Source organism: Salvelinus fontinalis, chromosome 4 (genome assembly GCF_029448725.1).
Source record: "Salvelinus fontinalis isolate EN_2023a chromosome 4, ASM2944872v1, whole genome shotgun sequence".
In the NCBI taxonomy this organism is placed as follows: domain Eukaryota; kingdom Metazoa; phylum Chordata; class Actinopteri; order Salmoniformes; family Salmonidae; genus Salvelinus; species Salvelinus fontinalis.
In genome coordinates this window covers 23,781,343-23,806,149 of record NC_074668.1, presented here as the reverse complement: position 1 = coordinate 23,806,149, position 24,807 = coordinate 23,781,343, and the positions used below count along the sequence as shown (strand labels likewise).

At 41.9% G+C, this 24,807-nt stretch overlaps 1 protein-coding gene across 11 annotated transcripts; it reads right to left on the bottom strand.

Moving 5' to 3' along the window:
• Positions 1–1,148: 1,148 nt before the first annotated feature.
• On the bottom strand, positions 1,149–24,659 carry LOC129853416 (endophilin-B2-like). Of its 11 annotated transcripts, none has more exons than XM_055919430.1 (14): positions 24,333–24,651; positions 23,058–23,199; positions 22,802–22,813; positions 20,689–20,817; positions 15,701–15,834; positions 15,512–15,604; positions 11,920–11,931; positions 7,399–7,461; positions 6,952–6,975; positions 6,647–6,736; positions 5,835–5,935; positions 5,657–5,671; positions 5,316–5,517; positions 1,149–2,687 (listed from the first exon to the last, which is right to left on the bottom strand). In XM_055919430.1, exons 1-14 carry the CDS (start codon positions 24,393–24,395, stop codon positions 2,580–2,582), a joined length of 1,188 nt encoding a protein of 395 aa, XP_055775405.1. In that variant the 5' UTR covers positions 24,396–24,651; the 3' UTR covers positions 1,149–2,579. The 11 variants fall into 11 exon arrangements, with proteins under 11 accessions (XP_055775405.1, XP_055775406.1, XP_055775408.1 ...); XM_055919424.1 differs by lacking the exon at positions 1,149–2,687 and adding an exon at positions 4,960–5,128 and having other exon boundaries at positions 24,333–24,658; XM_055919431.1 differs by lacking the exon at positions 5,657–5,671 and having other exon boundaries at positions 24,333–24,652.
• Between the last annotated feature and the right edge of the window lie 148 nt (positions 24,660–24,807).

Below are 24,807 nucleotides of genomic sequence, written 5' to 3'. Positions count from 1 at the left end.
CCTCGTGTTTTAGGTTATTGTCCTGCTGAAAGGTGAATTTATCTCCCAGTGTCTGTTGGAAAGCAGACAACCAGGTTTTCCTTTAAGACTTTGCCTGTGCTTAGCTCTAATTCATTTTTTTTATTTTATTCCCTAGTCCTTGCCGTTGACAAGCATACCCATAACATGATTCACCCACCACCATGTTTGAAAATACGAAGAGTGGAACTGAATAATGTGTTGTGGGATTTGTGAAAACATAACGCTTTGAATTCAGGACATACATTTTCGGCAGTATTACTTTTGTGCCTCGTTGCAAACAGGATGCATGTTTTGAAATATTTTTTTGTTCTGTACGTTTCCTTCTTTTCACTCTGTCATTTAGGTTAATATTGTGGAGTAACTACAATCAGCTTTTTCCTAGGATAGGTATTAAACTTTGTAACTGTTTTAAAGTCATCATTGGGTGAAATCCCTGAGCGGTTTCCGTCCTCTCCGGCAACTGGGTTAGGTAGAACGCCTGTATCTTCATAGTGACTGGGTGTATTGATACACCATCCAAAGTGTAATTCATAACTTCACCAGGCTCAAAGGGATATTCAATGTCTGCTTTTTTATGTTTACACATCTACTAATAGGTGCCATTCATTGCAAGGCCCAGGAAACCCTCCCTGGTTTTTGTGGTTGAATCTGTGTTTGAAATTCACTGCTTGACTGAGGGACATTACAGATAATTGTATGTGTGGGGTACAGAGATGAGACAGTCATAAAAAAACTATGTTAAACACTTATTTCACACAGAGTGAGTCCATGCAACATATTATGTGGCTTGTTAAGCAAATGTTAACTCCTTAACTTATTTAGGCTTGCCATAACAATACATTACAAATTAATTAAAAATGAAAAGCTGAAAAAATTTCTAAAAACTTTGACATTATGGGCTATTGTTTGTAGGCCAGTGAAAGAAAAGCTCAATTTAATCCCTTTTTAACACAACAAAATGTGGAAAACATCAAGGAGTGTGAATCATTTCTGAAGGCACTGTACATATTGTATATCCACCGATTTGCTGGACAAATGACCTATAGTACTTATTTGAAATATGGGTTTAAGCTATATTTCTTGCATAGTTTATTTGAAATGAAATCATTACATTAATGCCAAACATGCCAGATTAAAATACTTTATACGCATGAACATGTTGATGCAGTAGTCATAGAAAATATTGTAAAAAGGAGAGCGTGTTGTAATTACCAGTATGAGTTAGAATGATGGACAAAGTTTGAATTTGAAAAAAATACATGTATTTAGAAAATAATGATTACTTCCAATCCGACAGACTGCTACACCAGAATATTAGATCAAGAACCTGAACTGACAAACCACACAAACTAGATTGTGTCCAAAGCATATAGATATATATATTTTTTATTACATCCTACGCATTCACCCAGCATGGCTTGGGAACAGACAATAAATACATTGACAGTAAAGGCAGAAAAGGGTCAAAACAAGACATGGCAAAACAGTCACAGCATCACAAACCTTGACAGAGTGCATGCATACACATGTATACTTAAGTTTGCTTTGGTACTAAAAGGTCTATGAGAAATAAATATACAGACATTAAAATTCTGATTACAAGAAAGACAGAGGCTTTGCATTGAACAGAGTAGTCTGACTAACTCCTGCCAGTAGCACATGTAGCAGCCTAGGTCCTGTCTTGAAGACACTGAGACTATCACAGAAAAGACAACATCGGATCAAACAATTCAACTAAAAACATACAAAGACAACTGAAGGAACAAGGACATGTTAAAGAAACAGAACAGCAAAAAGAGCAAAGTAAAAAAAGGGACACAAATGGGAATATAACTCACCACAGATACTTCAATAATAACAAGTTACAGTTTTGCATGCCAAAATGTATGTTCTGTGTTAGATCTGGCTTGTCCTCTTCAAAAGAAGTGTCCTAAGCAAACAGGCAAACTGGAGTGTGGACATTGCGGTGTGTCCAATACATTCTATGAGTTATAGCACATGGACACAGCCTCTCTCCCATTATTTTAAGGCAGTTAGTAAAAGACTAGGAGTGCTTCAAATCGCCGCTGTATGAGTGCTTCAATTTCTGGTTAGGCACTAAGCAGGGCATATGGCCATATCATGTTTCAGTGCCAGGTAGTGGTAGAGGTGTCCAGGAAAATGACAATATAGGAATGTGGACTAACGAGAGGTGCACAGGGTGTATGGAATGTTTTACATAAAAGTAATGGATTTGGGAAAGATGTCTAAAACAGGTGCAAGTGTCTGGGCAGGCTGTATGAAGCTTTTTCCACAGCTGTGAAAGGTCACCAAAGGTCACCAAAGCCTGAATAATACAGGGCATTTCAGTAAGTAAATATCTTACATTTCAGAATTTTCGGCCAAGTTGTCATGGTAACTATTCCTCCGTATTCAATGTTGTGCATTTTCCTTCATATTCACCAATGATGTAATGTGGTCCGTGTGCGTACAGCATGTGGGTGTGTTTGGTTGGTTGAATTTGTCAACGTCAGCATGTGAGCGCAATGTTGCAAGCGTGCGTCTTTCAATTTATCTCTTTAGCTGAGCAGCTCCAGGTATGTGACAGGCACCTTCCCTTTCTGGTTCCCTCTCTCTCCCACCAGCCAGTCTGAGTCCATGCCTGGCACTGTGTAAACTGTGATTAGCTGGGAAAAGACAAAATAATAACATGCACGGAGTGTACAAAACATTAAGAACACCTTCCTAATGTTGAATCCCTGAACATATTTCAGTCTGTGCTAGCAAACAGTCCTGCAGCTTAGCATCTGCGTCATCTGACCACTTCCATATTGAGCGAGCCAATGGTACGTCCTGCTTTAGTTTTTTCTTGTAAACAGGAATCAGGAGGATAGAATTACAGTCAGATTTGCCAAATGGAGGGTGAGGGAGAGCTTTGTACGTGTCTTTGTGGAGTAAAGGCGGTCTCAAGTTTTCTTTTTCCTCTAGTTGCACATGTGACATGCTGGTAGAAATTAGTTAAAACAGATTTAAGTTTTCTTGCATTAAAGTCCGCAGCCACTAGGAGCGTCGCTTCTGGATGAGCATTTTCTTGTTTGCTTATGGCCTTATTTAGCTTGCTGAGTGCGGTCTTAGTGCCAGTATCGATTTGTGGTGGTAAATAGACAGATACGAAAAATATAGATGAAAACGGTCTTGGTAAATAGTGTGGTCTACAGTTTATCATGACGTACTCTACCTCAGGCGAGCAAAATCTTGAGACTTCTTAAACATTAGATTTCACGCTGTTATTGACAAATAGACTTATTGACAAACCCCTCGTCTTACTGGAGGTAGCTGTTCCGTCTTGCCGATGCATGGAAAACCCAGCCAACTGTATATTATCCATGTCGTCGTTCAGTGAAACATAAGAAATCATCATTTTTATTGTCCCGGTAGGATAGTCTCGAACGGAGCTCATCCAGTTTATTCTCCAATGATTGCACGTTTGTCAATGGGACGGATGGTAGAGACGGGTTACCCACTTGCCGACGAATTCTCACAAGGCACCCGGAACTGCGTCCCTTGTATCGCCGTCTCCTCTTCATGCGAATTACGGGGATTTAGGCCTGGTATCAGCATTAAACTCATTAACTTCTTATGGCTGCAGGGGCAGTATTGAGTATCTTGGATGAAAGGTACACAGAGGTGCCCATAGTAAACTGCCTGCTCCTCAGTCCCAGTTGCTAATATATGCATATTATTATTCGTATTGGATAGAAAACACTCTGAAGTTTCTAAAACTGTTTGAATTATGTCTGTGAGTATAACAGAACTCATATGACAGGCAAAAACCTGAGAAGTTCCACTTCCTGTTTGAATTGTTTCTGAGGTGGCAGATTTTCAACAAAGCTCTCATTGAAATTACAGCGGGATATTGATGAGTTTTCACTTCCTACGGCTTCCACTAGATGTCAACAGTCAATAGAACTTTGTCTGATGACTCTAAGGTGAAGGGGGGCCGAAGGAGACAGGAATGAGTAATCACTGCCACGAGCTGACCATGCTTTCACATGCGCCTTCACATGAGGAGGACCTCCGTTCCACCGCTCTTCTGAAGTCAATCTAATTCTCCGGTCGGAACGTTATTCAAGATGTATGTTAACAACATTCTAAAGATTGATTCAGTACATCGTTTGACATGTTTCTACTGACTGTTAAGGAACTTTTGGACATTTCGTCACGTTATAGTGGATGCGCTTTGTGACTTTGGAATTGTTTACCGCTAACGCGCTAACCAAAGTAGCTAATTGGACATAAATAACGGACATTATCGAACAAATCAAGCATTTATTGTGGACCTGGGATTCCTAGGACTGCATTCTAATGAAGTTCATCAAAGGTAAGGAAACATTTATCATGTATTTTCTGGTTTCTGTTGACCCAAACATGGCGGCTAATTTGGCTATTGTTCTGAGCTCCGTCTCAGATTATTGCATGATTTGCTTTTTCCGTAAAGTTTTTTTGAAATCTGACACAGCGGTTGCATTACGGAGAGGTATATCTATAATTCCATGTGTATAACTTGTATTATCATCTACATTTATGATGAGTATTTCTGTTGAAACGATGTGGCTATGCAAAACCACTTGATGTTTTTGGAACTAGTGAATGTAACGCGCCAATGTAAACTCCGATTTTTTGTTATAAATATGAACTTTATCAAACAAAACATGCATGTATTGTGTAACATGAAGTCCTATGAGTGTCATCTGATGAAGATAATCAAAAGTTAGTGATTAATTCTCTATTTCTGCTTTTTGTGAAAGCTATCGGTCGCTGGAAAAATTGCTGTGCTTATTGTGGTTTGGTGGTGACCTAACAATCGTTTGTAGTGCTTTCGCTGAAAAGCATATTTGAAATCGGACACTTTGGTGGGATTAACAACAAGATTACCTTTAAAATGATATAAGACACATGTATGTTTGAGGAATTTTAATTATGAGATTTCTGTTGTTTGAATTTGGCGCCCTGCACTTTCACTGGCTGCTGTCATATCGATCCCGGTAGCGGGATGCAGCCATAAGAAGTTAAAGAAAAAATCTTTGTCCAGTTCGAGGTGAGTAATTGCTGTTCTGATATCCAGAAGCTACACAAAAAACACAAAAAAACACAAAATAGCACCATCTTGTATCTTGCATCTAGTCCTAGTTGTTTCAAGACTGTAGACTGTTTCCTGCCCACCATACCACATATTCTAGCACTGCACGGATACACCTGATTCAACTAATGACGGGTGTGCAGGTAGAATTCTGTGTGTGTGTTCGTGTGCTCACCTCGTCAGCCAGTAGGGATAGCTCACTGGTGTCGGCAGCGTCGTAGTCGTACAGGACCTTGGCCTTGCGTGTGCCTGTGGCAGGGGCCTGCACCTCCTCGATCTTCAGCGTGTCTGTCTCCACAGCGCTGGTAGGGTCCAGGGGAGAGGAGCCACCGGAGGCCATGGAGTGGCCTGGGTTACCAGCAAACGCATTGGGAAACCTGCAGAGGTTTAGGGAGTGAAGACATTCATAAGGTATACAGCACATTCCCTGGGAAATAATCAGACTTAACTAACGGTTAACAAAAATATGTTGAGTAATGGTGAGTTCAACTGTAATCGTCATCAAATGTTACTTACACATCTCCATTGGAACTGAGAGCATAAGAGATAATAGTGGAGATGGTCATTGATAAACAGCTTACATCCATTTGAATAGCAAACACTGCAACAAATAAAAGCCAGATCTAGACAGCCCAGCTAAGTATGCTAGTATGTCCAATATAAAGTTGTGCATCTACCCAGAGCCAGTCCTCACCTGTCCAGCTCTTTCTGCAGGTCCTGCATGTGCAGGTGACACTGCTTGTAGTAGGCTGTCTGTGCCTCCACAAACTCATGCAGGCAGCGCAGGTGGTTCACCTACAGACAACATACCCAAAACACATATAACACAGTTGTTACTTGGTCCCCCTCAACATACCCTGTCACCACCATGTTAAAACAGTTTATACCATGGCATTGTTAAATATAAGTTTCTGATTGGCTTGAAGTGCATTCTGGCGCATGCATTATTTCCCTATAATGCACGGTATATCAGTACAGTAGAATTCAATAGCTATAGTTCAGTCTTACATGTTCTATGTTTGAGCTGCTTTGAAGGCAAAAGTCAAATTGAAAACATTATTGGCACTGTTGAATTCGATTTTCAATATGTTATTCATTCATAATAACAAGATAGGACTGATTGTTTGGTTAGCAAAAACCAGTAAGTATGTTCGGTTGCCAAGGCAACTACTGTAGCTATCTAGTAACCTTGTAGCTATCTAGCTACCTACTTTAGTGGATGTTGATCACATTTCTACCTGCAAATAAAAAAATTGTTGCTGCAAATGTGTTAAATTATGTTATAAAGGGATAATCAACCCGGGGCTCTATGCATTTTCTGGAAAATAATGAAACTCTGTGGAAGGTTAGTCCACACCACACCTTCCACATCGTTCATTATTTTCCATAGAGCCCCTCATTGATTATCCCAAACTTATTACCTGGTAAACAGTGCATATGCTGAAGAGAGTGGCCATGTGTAGTGGTCATGTTGGTCCACTCTACAGGTTTGACCTCATGACTCACGTGTGTACTGCTGATTCCCTCCAGCAGGAGCCGTGTGACCTCTGCCTGTCTGTCAAACTCTGTCTGTGCCACTCGAAGCTCATGTTCTGCCTACAGAACAACCAAAACAAACAGAGAGCGGTATCATGTAATACTACAGCCCCCATTTTCCATTATCAGCTGTTTTGTTCTTGTGTGAACTCTGAAGGTAATAACTTGTGAAACGAGACAGACACTTTACCTAGAAACAAAGATCACTAGGAGTAAAGATATTACTTATTTATACAATACGGGAGGAGGATGGTGTCCAAACATGTCATACTCACTTTGTCCACCTCCTCGCTCCAGAGCTGAAAAGCCGCAGGGCAACAAGAGAGGGGGAGAGAGAGATACATTCTGATGACATCACAGGGGAGACACACATTCTTAGATTGGATTGAGACTGATGACAGTAACGATACAGATTTTCAACCTAGGGGTGCATTCAAAAGAAAGCATTTTCCAAATATTCTGGTCCTGCATTCAGAGTTCATTTTATTTGGATCAATTGAAGTATAACATCTTTGAAGAGCTTTGCCCTACTTTTGATTGTTGTGCCTGGGAAATTAGACCGTTGCCTGTGTTAAGTCAAGTACCACATAGATAATGGATTACTCTATTACTATGCCAGAAGCAATCTGGTGATATGAAGAAATACCATAGAATTTGTAACGTGACAGTAGGCTACATGTACAGTGTGAGTGTAGAGTGGACTGGCTGTTTAAGCTCCTTACCGCAGATGCACTGGCAGAGAGGACATAATTTCTGGGCCTGGTTTCCTGAAAATCAGGCACAGCCTACAGACACAGCAGAGCAGTTTACACATACAGTATGGTGTGCACCAAACCAAACAACATACACAAAAGGACAAACAAAACAACAAACAAAACCAAAAGTATAAGAGAGTCATGTGACAGGGACGCACACATAGCAAAAACTAAACCCTTTGTTATTATCTTGATGATATGAGACAAGTCTGTTCTGCAAGCACTGGCCAATCAAAGACTGCAGAGCTCTACGCTCACCTTCTTTACAAGGAGCACGTGTGTGCGCATAAGTTGTAAAATGTATGTGCACACAAAGAAATGTAGGAGCACAACGAAAAATTTTCAGATATTAAAGCTAAAATCCTTACTTTTTCTAGGCACACTAGTGTTCCAATATAAACATTCCAGGTCCCAAAGCAAAATATTTAGGCGCATATGTGAGTAAAATGGTCCCACTGTTGAGCCCTGGAATGGTACAAATATCTTTCTTCACCTGCATATCAGTGAACGCTGCTGAGGAGAGGACTGTTCATAATAATGGCTGGAACGGAGCGAATGAAATGGAATCAAACAGTTTCCATTCCACTTATTCTGCTCCAGTCATTACCACAAGCCCGTCCTCCCCAATTAAGTTGCCATCAACCTCCTGTACTGCATACCTACTGCCTGGAGTCCCAAGGCATGTTAGACTAGAAGGACGACGACCATGCTACATGTGTAAATAAACACAGCAGCATGAGAGATGTGTACACAGCCTGTCATCCGTCATTGTCATAGCCCTTAAAGAAAGCCATCCTTCAACCATCATCTCATTCTAACCCCAAACAAACCAGGTGCTGGATTTAAAACAAATATGTGTGCAGTAGCCCATAGAATGTGTAGCCTACAGTATATCTGGAGAATAGTTCCGGTCGTCTGGTCACAGAGGTTAATCTATCATATATGGAGTATGGAAGAAGAAACTGTGAATGTTATGTCTGGGAGATAAGTTGGTTTGATTTTTTATGTACAGTTTCTATAAAATGTTGAGGTCTGTGGAAAATAATTTCCTCTTCAGAGGACAATACATCTACGGTATCTAATCGAATACAGTAAATTAGTCTCAATTGACTTCTTAATCATTACATTGGGCTGGCCAAATCCCAATGTAATTAAAGTACTTCTAAAAGACAAATATTTTGCAGGAAATAAATAAGTACGCTAAACAAACATATTTTTCAAAATGTGCATGCCTTCATTTGGCAATCACCATGCATACAGGTTTCAAAAATCTGATTTGAAATTAGTCTAAAATCAAAATAAATTGTATTTATGGAGTTTCCTCTGTATATCGGTTTATTTAATCATGCTATCAAGAAAACATATATTATCAAATTAGATCTTTGACCTGAAGGAAAAAAACAGCCATACATCTTAACATTTCAAATGCTCTCACAGAGTGGGAGCTGGGAATGTGATGTGGCGGTAGACATTCACTGGACATGGTATAATTGGGCAAGCATGTGAGCAATCAGGACTTTTAACCCAAGTCATCTGTACTCACATGGGACAGGGCCATTCCTCTCACTACTGGTCTCAAAAAGGCCTTTGTGATTTAATAGGAGGATGAACTTGGTAATTGGATGCAGTTAGTCACGTTGCACCCATACACTGTTCCATTTTACAAATGATTTTGTGTACTACTCAGTTTTGTTGACTCTAGGGCAGTAGTATTCAAAGTTGAGGTTGCAACCCCACTGGGAACTGCAATGGGCTCCCCAATTTGTATGTATGTATGTATAGTGAAGTTGGAAGTCTACATACACCTTAGCCAAATACATTTAAACTCAGTTTTTCACAATTCCTGATGTTTAATCCGAGTAAAAAGTCCCTGTCTTAGGTCAGTTAGGATCACCACTTTATTTTAAGGATGTGAAATGTCAGAATAATAGTAGAAAGAATGATTTATTTCAGCTTTTATTTCTTTCATCACATTCCCAGTGGGTCAGAAGTTTACATACACTCAATTAGTATTTGGTAGTATTGCCTTTAAATTGTTTAACTTGGGCCAAATGTTTTGGGTAGCCTTCCACAAGTTTCCCACAATAGGTTGGGTGAATTATGGCCCATTCCTCCTGACAGAGCTGGTGTAACTGAGTCAGGTTGTAGGCCTTCTTGCTCGCACACTCTTTTTCAGTTCTGCCCACAGATTTTCTATGGGATTGAGGTCAGGGCTTTGTGATGGCCACTCCAATAACTTGACTTTGTTGTCCTTAAGCCATTTTGCCACAACTTTGGAAGTATGCTTGGGGTCATTGTCCATTTGGAAGATCCATTTGCGACCAAGCTTTAACTTCCTGACTGATGTCTTGAGATGTTGCTTCAATATATCCACATAATTTTCCTGCCTCAACCAGTACCTCCTGCAGCAAAGCACCCCCACAACATGATTCTGCCACCCCTGTGATTCACAGTTGGGATGGTATTTTCATCTTGCAAGCCTCCCCCTTTTTCCTCCAAACATAACAATGGTCATTATGGCCAAACAGTTCTATATTTTTTTTTCCATCAGACCAGAGGACATTACTCCAAAAGTATGATCTTTGTCTTTGTTTAAAGGCACAGTCAACTTATTGTATGTAAACTTCTGACCCTCTGGAATTGTGATACAGTGAATTGTACGTGACATAATCTGTCTGTAAACAATTGTTGGAAAAATTACTTGTGTCATGCACAAAGTAGATGTCCTAACCGACTTGCCAAAACTGTAGTTACAAGAAATTTGTGGAGTAGTTGAAAAACGAGTTTTAATAACTCCAACCTATGTGTATGTAAACTTCCGACTTCAACTGTATGTATGTATGTATGTATGTATGTATGTATGTATGTATGTATGTATGTATATACAGTTGAAGTCGGTACTGTAAGTATTCAGACCCTCAATACTTTAAAGCACCTTTGGCAGCGATTACAGATTCGAGTCTTCATGGGTATGACGCTACAAGCTTGGAAAACCTGTATTTGGGGAGTTTCTGCCATTCTTCTCTGCAGATCCTCTCAAGCTCTGTCAGGTTGGATGGGGAGTGTTGCTGCACAGCTATTTTCAGGTCTCTCTAGTGTCGATCGATCGGGTTCAAGTCCGGGCTCTGGCTGGGCCACAAGGACATTCAGAGACTTGTCCCGAAGTCACTCGTGTGTTTGCTCGGCTGTGTGTTAAGGATCGTTGTCTTGTTGGAATGTGAACCTTTGCCCCAGTCTGAGGTCCTGAGCAGGTTTTCATCATGGATCTCTCTGTACTTTGCCTCAATCCTGACTAGTCTCCTAGTCCCTGCCACTGAAAAACATCCCCACAGCATGATGCTGCCACCACCATGCTTCATCATCCCAGAGAATCTTATTTCTCATGGTCTGAGAGTCCTTTAGGTGCCTTTCGGCAAACTCCAAGCGGACTGTCGTGTGCCTTTTACTGAGGAGTGGCTTCCGTCTGGCCACTCTACCATAAAGGCCTGATTGGTGGAGTGCTGCAGAGATGGTTGTCCTTCTTGAAGGTTCTACCATCTCCACAGAGGATCTCTGGAGCTCTGTCAGAGTGACCAATGGGTTCTTGGTCACCTCCCTACCCAAGGCCCTTCTCCCCTGATTGCTCAGTTTGGCCGGGCGGCTAGCTCTAGGAACAGTCTCGGTGGTTACAAACTTGTTCCATTTAAGAATGATGGAGGCCACTGTGTTCTTGGGGACCTTCAATGCTGCGGAAATGTTTTGGTACCCTTCCCCAGATCTGTGCCTCGAAACAATCCTGTCTCGGAGCTCTATGGACAATTCCTTTGAGACACGTTTTTGCTCTGACATGCCTTCCCAAATCATGTCCAATCAATTGAATTTACCACAGACTCCAATCAAGATGTAGCAACCTCGCAGGGATTATCAATAGAAACAGGATGCACTTGAGCTCAATTTCGAGTCTCATAGCAAAGGGTCTGAATACTTATGTAAATAAGGTTATTCTGTTAATTGTTTATAAATTAGCTGTTTTTCCTTTGTCATTATGGGGTATTGATTGATGAGAAAAATATTTTATTTAATCCATTTTAGAATAAGGCTGTAGCGTAACAAAATGTAGAAAAAGTCAAGGGGTCTGAATACTTTCCAAAGGCACGGCACGGCACACACACACAGATGTAAAAATCGTAATTTTATGATTGTGTCATTACATTTGAGGTGGGGTCCCCAGAAATTCTGGTGGGAAAAAATGGGATCCTTGCTGAAAAAGTTTGAATACCACTGCTCTAGGGTCATATATGGGTTTGCTCCAGTGTACCATGCCGCAATATAATTTCTTTCACTTTCAAAAGGACGTGAAAGTCTGTTCTCTCTCTCTCTTGGCTTCTCACATGCGTTCAACTGGACTTCAAAGTACCAATGAGAAAATGGACAGAGCATGTCAGAATGAAAAAAAAGGGGGGGGGGGGGAAATAACCAAAGTGGACAATATTTTACACTAATACTCACTTCTCCCTCACACTGTGAACATAATTAGAACAGAGATAGATGTTAGTTAGCAGTAGCAGTTCACTGAACTGGAGCCTGGTTACATGATGCAGCTGAACTGGAACAGGGAGGGGTAGAGGGGGATGCCTTATTATATTATGTAATAGAAGGGGAACAAGGAGAGGTGGAGGGGGTAGAGGGTAGACTCCCTGCTACATGATGCAGCTAAAGGGAAACAGGAAGAGGTGGAGGAGGGTAGAGGGTAGACTCCCAGCTACATGATGCAGCTGAAGGGAAACAGGAAAAGGAGGGTAGAGGGTAGACTCCCTGCTACATGATGCAGCTGAAGGGAAACAGGAAGAGGAGGGTAGACTCATGGCTACATGATGCAGCTGAAGGGAAACAGGAAGAGAAGGGTAGAGGGTAGACACATGGCTACATGATGCAGCTGAAGGGAAACAGGAAGAGGAGGGTAGACTCATGGCTACATGATGCAGCTGAAGGGAAACAGGAAGAGGAGGGTAGAGGGTAGACTCATGGCTACATGATGCAGCTGAAGGGAAACAGGAAGAGGAGGGTAGAGGGTAGACGCATGGCTACATGATGCATCTGAAGGGAAACAGGAAGAGGAGGGTAGAGGGTAGACGCATGGCTACATGATGCTGCTGAAGGGAAACAGGAAGAGGAGGGTAGAGGGTAGACGCATGGCTACATGATGCAGCTGAAGGGAAACAGGAAGAGGAGGGTAGAGGGTAGACTCATGGCTACATGATGCAGCTGAAGGGAAACACGAAGAGGAGGGTAGAGGGTAGACGCATGGCTACATGATGCAGCTGAAGGGACACAGGAAGAGGAGGGTAGAGGGTAGACTCCCTGCTACATGATGCAGCTGAAGGGAAACAGGAAGAGGAGGGTAGACTCATGGCTACATGATGCAGCTGAAGGGAAACAGGAAGAGGAGGGTAGAGGGTAGACGCATGGCTACATGATGCAGCTGAAGGGAAACAGGAAGAGGAGGGTAGAGGGTAGACGCATGGCTACATTATGCAGCTGAAGGGAAACAGGAAGAGGTGGAGGAGGGTAGAGGGTAGACTCATGGCTACATGATGCAGCTGAAGGGAAACAGGAAGAGGTGGAGGAGGGTAGAGGGTAGACTCCCTGCTACATGATGCAGCTGAAGGGAAACAGGAAGAGGAGGGTAGACTCATGGCTACATGATGCAGCTGAAGGGAAACAGGAAGAGGAGGGTAGAGGGTAGACTCATGGCTACATGATGCAGCTGAAGGGAAACAGGAAGAGGAGGGTAGAGGGTAGACTCATGGCTACATGATGCAGCTGAAGGGAAACAGGAAGAGGAGGGTAAAGGGTAGACTCATGGCTACATGATGCAGCTGAAGGGAAACAGGAAGAGGAGGGTAGACTCATGGCTACATGATGCAGCTGAAGGGAAACAGGAAGAGGAGGGTAGAGGGTAGACTCATGTCTACATGATGCAGCTGAAGGGAAACAGGAAGAGGAGGGTAGACTCATGGCTACATGATGCAGCTGAAGGGAAACAGGAAGAGGAGGGTAGACTCATGGCTACATGATGCAGCTGAAGGGAAACAGGAAGAGGAGGGTAGAGGGTAGACGCATGGCTACATGATGCAGCTGAAGGGAAACAGGAAGAGGAGGGTAGACTCATGGCTACATGATGCAGCTGAAGGGAAACAGGAAGAGGAGGGTAGACTCATGGCTACATGATGCAGCTGAAGGGAAACAGGAAGAGGAGGGTAGAGGGTAGACGCATGGCTACATGATGCAGCTGAAGGGAAACAGGAAGAGGAGGGTAGAGGGTAGACGCATGGCTACATGATGCAGCTGAAGGGAAACAGGAAGAGGAGGGTAGAGGGTAGACGCATGGCTACATTATGCAGCTGAAGGGAAACAGGAAGAGGTGGAGGAGGGTAGAGGGTAGACTCATGGCTACATGATGCAGCTGAAGGGAAACAGGAAGAGGTGGAGGAGGGTAGAGGGTAGACTCCCTGCTACATGATGCAGCTGAAGGGAAACAGGAAGAGGAGGGTAGACTCATGGCTACATGATGCAGCTGAAGGGAAACAGGAAGAGGAGGGTAGACTCATGGCTACATGATGCAGCTGAAGGGAAACAGGAAGAGGAGGGTAGACTCCCTGCTACATGATGCAGCTGAAGGGAAACAGGAAGAGGAGGGTAGACTCATGGCTACATGATGCAGCTGAAGGGAAACAGGAAGAGGAGGGTAGAGGGTAGACGCATGGCTACATGATGCAGCTGAAGGGAAACAGGAAGAGGAGGGTAGACTCATGGCTACATGATGCAGCTGAAGGGAAACAGGAAGAGGAGGGTAGACTCATGGCTACATGATGCAGCTGAAGGGAAACAGGAAGAGGAGGGTAGAGGGTAGACGCATGGCTACATGATGCAGCTGAAGGGAAACAGGAAGAGGAGGGTAGACTCATGGCTACATGATGCAGCTGAAGGGAAACAGGAAGAGGAGGGTAGACTCATGGCTACATGATGCAGCTGAAGGGAAACAGGAAGAGGAGGGTAGAGGGTAGACGCATGGCTACATGATGCAGCTGAAGGGAAACAGGAAGAGGAGGGTAGACTCATGGCTACATGATGCAGCTGAAGGGAAACAGGAAGAGGAGGGTAGACGCATGGCTACATGATGCTGCTGAAGGGAAACAGGAAGAGGAGGGTAGAGGGTAGACGCATGGCTACATGATGCAGCTGAAGGGAAACAGGAAGAGGAGGGTAGAGGGTAGACTCATGGTTACATGATACAGCTGAAGGGAAACAGGAAGAGGAGGGTAGATGCATGGCTACATGATGCTGCTGAAGGGAAACAGGAAGAGGAGGGTAGAGGGTAGACACATGGCTACATGATGCAGCTGAAGGGAAACGGGAAAAGGAGGGTAGAGGGTAGACTCATGGCTACATGATGCTGCTGAAGGGAAACAGGAAGAGGGTAGAGGGTAGACGCATGCCTCTGTGATGCTGCTGAAGGGAAACAGGAAGAGGAGGGTAGAGGGTAGACGCATGGCTACATGATGCAGCTGAAGGGAAACAGGAAGAGGAGGGTAGAGGGTAGACGCATGGCTACGCATGGCTACGTGACCATTGTAAAGTGGCTGTTCCACTGGATGTCATAAGGTGAATGCACCAATTTGTAAGTCGCTCTGGATAAGAGCGTCTGCTAAATGACTTAAATGTTAAAATGTTAAATGATGCAGCTGAAGGGAAACAGGAAGAGGAGGGTAGAGGGTAGACTCATGGCTACATGATGCTGCTGAAGGGAAACAGGAAGAGGAGGGTAGAGGGTAGACGCATGGCTACATGATGCAGCTGAAGGGAAACAGGAAGAGGAGGGTAGAGGGTAGACGCATGGCTACATGATGCTGCTGAAGGGAAACAGGAAGAGGAGGGTAGACTCATGGCTACATGATGCAGCTGAAGAGAAACAGGAAGAGGAGGGTAGAGGGTAGACGCATGGCTACATGATGCTGCTGAAGGGAAACAGGAAGACGAGGGTAGACTCATGGCTACATGATGCAGCTAACGGGGAACAGGGAGAGGAGGGCAGACTCACCGCAGCCTTGGACTCTGCTAATTTGGCTTTCTTCAGCCGTGCTTTACAGGAGTCCAGGTCCAGTCTGCGGTTCTCCAGGAGACGCCTCTCTTTCTGAGACAGGGAGGAGAAGATCAGCAAATCCTGGTCTACACACTGGTCTGCATGCAATCCCAAGATGTCCCTCTGAGGCCAGATAGCCAGACTCACTGAGATGGTCCTCCAGTCTCCTTCCAGAAAGTTCCTGAGTGGGGTGAGGAAGCCGATAGCGGAGGTCTGTAGGAACTCCCTCTGTACACTGCCCAGTCTCCTCTCACAATCGCCTACTTTGATCAGGGTGCTACCTACAGCAGCACACACACACACAATATATGTGAAATATAGGCCTAGGAGTGACTTATTAATTAGGAATGACTTATTATCAGAAGAATAGAAACAGACAAAGTCTAGACCAATAGGACATGGTAGCGCAATACAACCTGTATCAAACATTTAGGCTATTCCCATCCCAGTAATCTATGGCACAAACGCCCCTTCACCAACTGTCTATCAATGCCCTGATTAGCCTACCCCACAAAGCCTGCTGTTTTGGTGTAGTAGTGTAGATTCAGAGCTCCATCTAGATAGCAACACCCAGTGCATCAATAATAAATGCACTCCAACTGAGATAGTGTGTGGGAGAACCTTGGCCAACTACAATATACCTGCAAAGAGAGGGGGAGGGCCACACTGAGGGAACCTCTAGACACGGCGACATTCTTGACATGACTTTTACCAAAGCAACAAAACTCAAAATTCCCCATTTTAACATTGGGGTTTCCCCAGATGTAAAACAGACTAGATTACAGACCTCAAGGGAATATCTAATGAATAACAACACACAGCAATGATTATAGCGTCAAAAAGGCCTATACTAGCTAAATTTGAAGTATGCAAATCTGTGTCAAACATGGACAGACCACATTCTAATACTTAGGAAATGTTTTTCTACACATCTTTGCTGTTTTTGCTGTTAGAGCCACTATTTCAACAGTTTTTCTACACCCATCAACACGAAAGGCTACATCACTAAAAGCCACCACTGAGAAACAGGCCACTAATGATCTGATTAAAGCAACTGAGTGTTCATCTAGTAATAGTTGCTATGGCAGGAGAGAATGGGATTGATGTCTTGCTCTTCCACAGTTCCAAAGATGTCTGTGACATTTATTTTTAGCTACAGAACTGAATACCCTGTGTACAAATGAATTCATTATAAATCAAATTATTTCAAAATCACTAAAACATGCCTGTTTCTCTCATGAGGGAATTACAGGGTATAAACGTAACTTGCTTAGTGTAGGCAGGGTTGGGGAGTACCGGAATACATGTAAGGGATTACAAAAAATGGTAACTGTAATCCGTTACGTTAACACCAAAAATATTGTAACCAGATTAGATACTTTTGAAAAACTAGATGATTACTTCGAGGTTTACTTTTAAATTCAGAAAGGATGTTTGCGAAAAAAATAATAATTGACACTTCTGTTTTCTCAATGACATTCAAACCAGCATTGAAAAAAGGCACAAGTTTAAATTTGTTCCACCTGAGCGAGTCAAAGACCACTATGATGACACACTAAATGTGTTTGATGGATCGTGGGAAAAGAGCAGGAATATCCTTTTGTAGGCTACAGTCCAAGCTATGACTGCTGTCTGCATCCAGAGTTTATCCAACTTGAATAAACTCTTGGAGGTAAGGATGACAGCAGTGGTGTAGTCTACGGCGAAATGGATATCACTTGTTATTGATATCTATATAGTGCATGTAGCAATTTGCGCCTTACAGATTGTGGTTGTTGTGGACGGCTGTTCACAAATCTAAATGTGTATTTGAACCCAATAATGGTTCAATTCAAGAAGTTTAAACTGCCTAACAATCATTGTTTTTGAAACCAGTGAACAGCCAGTGACAATGCGCTCGTAACAGCTGCATAGTGCGGATCCCAGCCTATGAAATAAAAGTGGGGCTTTTATCGTTCAATCGAATTCATGCTGGTAATTTTTTTATTTTATTCATAGGCCTAATGGACACATGCTCAAACCCTCACACATTTGATAGACTTAAAGGGGAAATCTGTAGTTGCTACATCCATTTTTGGACTTAGAAATTATATTTATTTATGGTAAAGATAATTGAATTGAATTGTATTATTATATATAGTAGAAAGCGATGGGTTTGAAGAAGCCTACATAACCAACCCATGAAGTAAAATGTAACATCCATATATGGCCAGCTATGTAAACTGCAATAGATGTCGTTCAATTGGTAACATACATTTTTGCCTATTTCTAATGCCTCTTCAGGGGAAAGTAGTCTAAAAGTAACGGAATGTAATCAGATTACATTACTGAGTTTAGGCAATACAAAAGTTACGTTACTGATTACAATTTTGGACAGATAACTAGTAACGGATTACATTTAGAAAGTAACCTACCCAACCCTAAGTATAGGCTACTGTATTTGTGATTTTTTCATCTTGGAAAAAAGTCACCGTGGATTTATTGGCATGAGCTTTCCATTCCAAATTAGCTGAATTAATTTAGAAAACAACTCCTAGCTAAACAGGAGGTCTGCAGAGCCCTAAATAAATCTGTACATGACCCATCACTCAGGTCTCTGTGACGAAGTTACATTTCTCCAACTGAAGGGGAAAAGCTCCACAGAGAGACAGCCTAGTAAACTAATATGTGCATAAACTTTATGCATTAAGGTTGTCGTTGCAGAGCCAAGCCTGCAGAGCCAACTCTGAACAACATTGAACAACATTAAAAGAGAGAGAGAAAGAGCACTATTGATCCTCAGGATTGCCAGTGAAGGTGATTTATTGGGCAGACAGATATGAGACAGGCTGGACCGCAGGGGAGTGAAGAGGCAGGAGGAAATATATTGACTAATGCTGACAACAGCCCTGATCACCAATCTCACTACTCACTCACTTTAGGGTGAAATCATCAGTATAAGCAAAGGCTTTGGGAAAAGTGACACTACAAACTTTTGGAAAAAGAGCATAGAGTCAAGATCAATATCAACTATGGTGATGTTTTCTCACATGGATATACAGTACCTTCAGGAAGTATTCATACCCCTTGACTTATTCCACATTTTGTTGTGTTACAGCCTGAAATCTAAATGAAAAAACAATAATTTAATTCACTGATATACACACAATAACCTGTAAGAGTTTGTGCAACAATTTGCCCATTATTACTTTCAAAATTCTTCAAGCTCTGTCAAATTGGTTGTTGATCATTGCTAAACAAACATTTTCAGGTCTTGCCATTGATTTTCAAGTAGATTTAAGTCAAAACTGTAACTCAGCCATTCAGGAACATTCACTCTTCTTGGTAATCAACTCCAGCGAAGATTTGCCCTTGTGTTTAGGTTATTGTCCTGCTGAAAGGTGAATTCATCTCCCAGTGTCTGGTGAAAAGCAGACTGAAACAGATTTAGCCTGTGCTTAGCTCCAATTCATTTATTTTTTATCCTGAAAAACTCCCCAGTCCTTAATGATTACAAGTATACCCATAACATGATGCAGCCTGCTTACTCAGTAATGTGTTGTAGTTCACACTGAGTTAGGAAGGACGCCTGTGTCTTTGTAGTGACTGGGTGTATTGATGCACCATCCAAAGTGTAATTAATAACTTCACCATGCTCAAAGGGATATACAATGTCTGCACCTTCTACCAATAAGTGCCCTTCTTTGCGAGGCATTGGAAAATCTCCATGGTCTTTGTGGGAATCTGTGTTTGAAATTGACTGCTCGACTAAGGAACCTTACAGATAATTGTATGTGTGGGGTGCAGAGATGAGGTAGTCATTCAAAATTAATGTTAAACACTTATTTCACACAGAGTGAGTCCATGCAAATTATTGTGACTTGTTAAGCACATCCAGCTCAGTCTTCTCTACTTGTCCAAACTTCTCCCCTGTGAACTTTGGCAAAAGAAACAATAACATCACCCTTCAGTTCTCTGTTAACAAGGCCTATTGCAGTTACACAACATCAATAGTGACCTTCCACTGTTTCTGTGTATCATTGTACTTTCACATGGTGCCCATGAAACTGCCCTATGCCATGCCACTAGAAGCTGCATCATTATCACTGGTTTGGGGGTATTAAACTATGCAACTAAATACCAAGCCCTTATAGGCCATAAAACAATACACCTGCTAGTTGTCTAATGTTTCACCAGTCTTTTCCCATTCCAAGTATCCTCTGCCAATAGGTTCAGATACAAAGAAAAACTAAACTGAATATAATTTCTAAGGGCTGAGCAGACATTCATTGCTCAATTCATTGCTTAAATGCAACATAGTCATTAGGAAATTAATCTGACTGTCATTCCCTGGGGACATTTTCATCAAGACCTGTTACACATTGTCACAACAATGAAAGATATCTCTTGCATTGGCATTTTTGGGGGATGGGGGCACGAAAGGTCATGTCTGATCGCATAGATACACTGACTGTACCTGAAACCGAAAGGCAAAGAGTTCTGCGAAGCTAGCAGTGCCAGTGGCTATAGCAGACGGCACAGAAACCTTCCTCTAATATCTAACATTAGTCTGGCTATAGCACAAGCCAGAAAAGCTACCTAGCAGTATGACAGCTACTGCAGAGAAGGGAGGATAATTCATGTCAGCTGAACCAATGTTTTGTGTAGGATATATAGGGTATGCAACTTATTAAGCACATTTTCACTCCTGAACTTATTTAGGCTTGCCATAACAAAGGGGTTGAATACTTATTGAGTCTTGTAAAACTTTTACAAACATCATTCCAATTTCACATTATGTGATAGTGTGTATACCAGTGACAAAACATCTAAATTGAATACATTTTAAATTCAGGTTGTAACAACAAAATGTGGGAAAAGTCAAAGTCTGTGAATGCTTTCTGAAGGCACAAAAGGTTCAAGCCATTCTTAGGGATTGCATGAGGGAGAGAGCACAGAGTGGAGATGTATTGAGTAAGATCATCTGGTGAAATGCATGTTCCAGAAAATCTAATTATTGGATTTGACTGGAGCCAAGACACGGTCTCAGTTTCCTCTCTCAAATTGTATTATCACTTGCTAATCCTATAAAAAAAACAGTTTTATACCACCTGGAAAGACCGTGTAGGCCTACACAAAGCTTGAGTCACACTCACCATATGGCGTTCCAGGACCAAAATCTTTTGCCGCATCTTGCATGTAATGACCCAGCAGTTCTTCATTATTTGGTCTGGAGGGAACAGTTCTGTCAAGCTTCTCATACAGGAACTCCTCAATCCTGGAACCTGCAGATAGAAAGAACGGGCCTGCTTCAAGAGAGTACTGGCCAAAAATAGCCATCAAATGAAACTTGAAAATGGAAATTGGTGGGAGAGGAGAATGCCAAAGCAAAGTAAGCCAATGCCCAGTATGAGAATGTACAGTATTGTAATTCAACATTGTGGGAATAAGGTGTTGAATGAAGTCGTCATGGAAATAAATGTTTTTCACTCAGATAATGAAAAGAACAAGCCTTAGTAGTAGGGCTGACTCCATTTAGTAGACTGGTCGATTGTTTGGTCGATAGGCTGTTGGTCGACCAAGATGTTTTTTAGTCAAGCAGTGGCAAATACATACTAAATAATTGTCACGAGACACATCTGATTCACACCTGGCTGAGAGGACTAATCCATTGCGGAGGCCACGGGGATGGCACACCAGTATCACCAGTAGTACATTTACCATTTGTTCCTGTAATTTCTAATCTACAATGTTTGCTTGGTTATGGTCATTTCTCTTAATGCATTCAATATATTATTATTAGTCTTACCGTTGTCATTGTAGGAGTGGACACGTTGTTTGCAGAGTGCACAACCTAGGCTACACTTGTAAGAAAAAGTTTTGGTTTACTTCATTACAATTACGAGTAGTCAATTTATTCATTGTCTTTTGTTTGGAGTGCTCCTGTCAATCTTGAGTTAGGACACGCACCCAATTACGCATATAGAAGTAGGACTAGTCTATATGGCCTGTGTGCAAATGTAGGCCTGCCTAGAAGTGTGCCCATTTGGGGATCTGACACCATTTCTGATTGTCTTAACTCACCATCCCTGTGGAGCTTCTCAGTCATTTTTTCTTCGCCTCAAAACAGCAAGTAAACAAAGTCCGTTTTTACATCCACTGAAAATGACAACAGTTCCTATACGTACCCTATTTGAAAAATATTTTCAGCTCTCTCCATTTCGATTACCACTCAGCATGAAAGGGGGAAAAAATGTCATGCTCTGATCTGGTGGAAACAACATAAAATAGGCCTACCTGATTACTTCTTATCCCTTGCGCAAAATAGCCTACAACTGTGTCTGTTTGGGGCAGTAAACTCTAAGAGGACACAGAATATTTTATATAATGTTGCAAGTTTGCTAGCACTAGCTTTGGGCTGGACCAAGTTAATACAATAGTTGATACAAAGTTTCAAGTTCCTTGCAGATAGCCAATGTGATTTATAGGATATTTATTTTCATCAGAATATTCTCTACCTGCAGGCTTTATGTTTTTATTTGTTGGCTTTATGTTTTTACATATTGGCAATATAAGTTACTTTTTGATTTGTATCATTTTCATTTAAAATTGATTAACCACATGACATTGATTTTGAGTTATGAAGACTATTATAAATTAAATTAACCTGTTCCACAAAAATGTGCATATTAAAATCATAACTGCCATGCAGATCAGTAGAAATGGTAGGATAACTTGGCACTCCAAAAAGAAAAGGTTGCCGACCGCTGGTGTAGCCTATTACCGGCAACTTTAAGAGCTTAATGGCAGAATCTGCTAAGGCCAACAGCAGCAGGAGGAGGCTTAAAGCATCAGACAAGCTCATTAGCCTACACATAGTTGATTTTATTCAAAAATAGGGTGTCTATATATGGAAAAATACACATTTTTAAATGTTGACCAATTGATTGGTTGAAAGAACAGATGACTCTCAGTCTACCAAGATTATATATTTTTTTCTGGGACAGCCTACTTAGTAGAGAGACTAACATGGGAATTAATTTCTGCATGTTACCCACAAGCCCGCAGTGCTGAGTCATTGTCTGGTGTGGCTAACGGACACAGCTGTTGAGCTGCTCACTGATAAGTACTACTTGCGACAGAGGATAGGCTAAACAACAGGTTTTCACAAAAGACTGGTGCTTGAAAACACCCAATACAGCATCGTAACACTTGTCTGTTGCACTACAGAGCACACGGATGAAAAGATTGCATGACAGAGATACTCACCAGTGTTGTCAACTGTAGCATGGAGAATCAGAAAGGCACAGGTTAGCGCTCCCTGCTCTCCATCACCATGTAACCTAACCACCATGTTTCCCATTAAAAAAAACTGATCTGAAGTTTTTGAAGCAGTTTTCAATTGATGTGTTTTTGGCTAACTATCCTGTGTGTGCATGTGTTTGCATTAAGCAGGGAGTAGGGATGGGTGGTGGGAGTTGGAGGCCTCTGTCCTGATACGTTCAGTTTGTATGCTGGGCCTTACTGGGGTTGGGCTGCAGCAGAACCTCTGTCTGCCTGAAGATTTTCTCTGTCCAGTTTTTAGTGGAATCAGCACGGCTGAGCAGATTTTCAAAGTGGGCATCCAGCTCAGTCTTCTCTACCTGTCCAAACTTTTCCCCTGTGAACTTTGGCAAAAGAAACAATAACAGCATCACCCTTCAGTTCTCAGTAAACAAGCTCTCAGTAAACAAGGCCTATTGCAGCGACTCAACATCAATAGTGACCTTCCACTGTTTCTGTGTATCATTGTACTTTCACATGGTGCCCATGGAACTACCCTATGCCATGCCATTATCACTGGTTTTGGGGATGCACTTCATGTCATGGTCTCCTCATAGGCTACTGGAAAGCATACAACTAAATGCCAAGTCCTCATAGGCCATGGAGCAATACACCTACTAGTTTCCCCATCTAATATTTCACCAGTATCCTCTGCCAATGGGTTCAGATACAAAGATAAACTAAACTGAATGCAATTTCTATGGGCTGAGCAGACATCCATTGCTTTATGTGCAACATAGTCATTAGGAAATCAGTCTGACTGTCATTCCCTGGGGAGATTTTCATCATGACCTGTTACACAGTCACAATAATGAAATATATCTCTTGCGTTGGCATTTTTGGGGGGGTGAGGGCACGAAAGGTCACGTCTGACCCCATAGATACTGACTGTACCTGAAACCGAAAAGCAAAGAGTTCTTCGAAAACAACTATAGTAGATAGCGAAAACATAACTACCTAGCATCAAGCTAGCAGTGCCAGTTGCTATAGCAGACGGCATAGAAACCTTCCTCTAATATCTAGCTAATGTACTGGCAAATATGCTAAATCATATATAATGATGCTTCCAGTTTTTACATCTGACCCCATAGACATAATAGATACACTGACTGTAGCCGAAACCAAAACGCAAATAGCTATGTTTTTGAAAAAAACGAAGTTAGATAGCGAACGTTTGTTAGCCAAAACATAGCTAGCTGTCGATAGCCACTGGCACTGCTAGCTTGATGCTATAGCAGACGGCACAGAAACCTTTTCATATCTAGCTAAAGGACTTGCAAATATGCATAAATCAGATATGTAATGCTTCCAGTTTTTAATAAAGCCAGACGCTAGCTAACGTCAGCTAGCTAGTTATCGAACATTAGCTAGCTAGCGAGCAACAGTAAACAGTAACTTTACTAACGTTATTTAGTAAGTTTATTGGAGACACGAAATACATTGAATGTAAAAATCTAGTTACTGTTTTATGAGTCACCTGTATAGCTCGAGTGAAGAAAATTCCTGCATCCGAAGCTAATTTCTTCACGTTGAAATCCATGTCAATAGTATCTGGCTAAACCAACGACTAACGTTAGCTAGCTATATACAATGAACACACACACACTGTCTCCACGAGAGTTCACGGCATCAAGCTAGCTACTGTATGTCCAGTCAGGGACATAACGTTACGTTGCCCAGTCAGTGACAGCGCTAGCTCGGTTCTGTCACTGTCAAGCACTGTATCCCTGGTATTTACACATCGTCCTGGAATTATTACTTATATCCTTTATCGTCTACCCATACTACAATTTATGCAGCGTATGATTTAGTATGCAGTGACAGGTTTTTATTATTGATTCTGTATTTACGACTAATTGCAAGAAAATGTAATACATATTCATGCATGATTGTTTTCTGAGAAACTTGGCACATAATTGTTTGGGTAAAATATATATTCAGTGAAATTCCTG

Bases quoted from the DNA above. Each gene is read 5' to 3' on its own strand.
- LOC129853416 (XM_055919424.1), bottom strand. From the start codon at position 24,395: ATGGATTTCAACGTGAAGAAATTAGCTTCGGATGCAGGAATTTTCTTC. The intron at 15,835-20,688 runs GTGAGTGTGACT...GTGCTGCTGTAG, and splicing joins TGGTCCTGGAACGCCATATG to GTAGCACCCTGATCAAAGTA. The intron at 15,605-15,700 runs GTGAGTCTGGCT...TCCCTGTCTCAG, and splicing joins GAGACTGGAGGACCATCTCA to AAAGAGAGGCGTCTCCTGGA.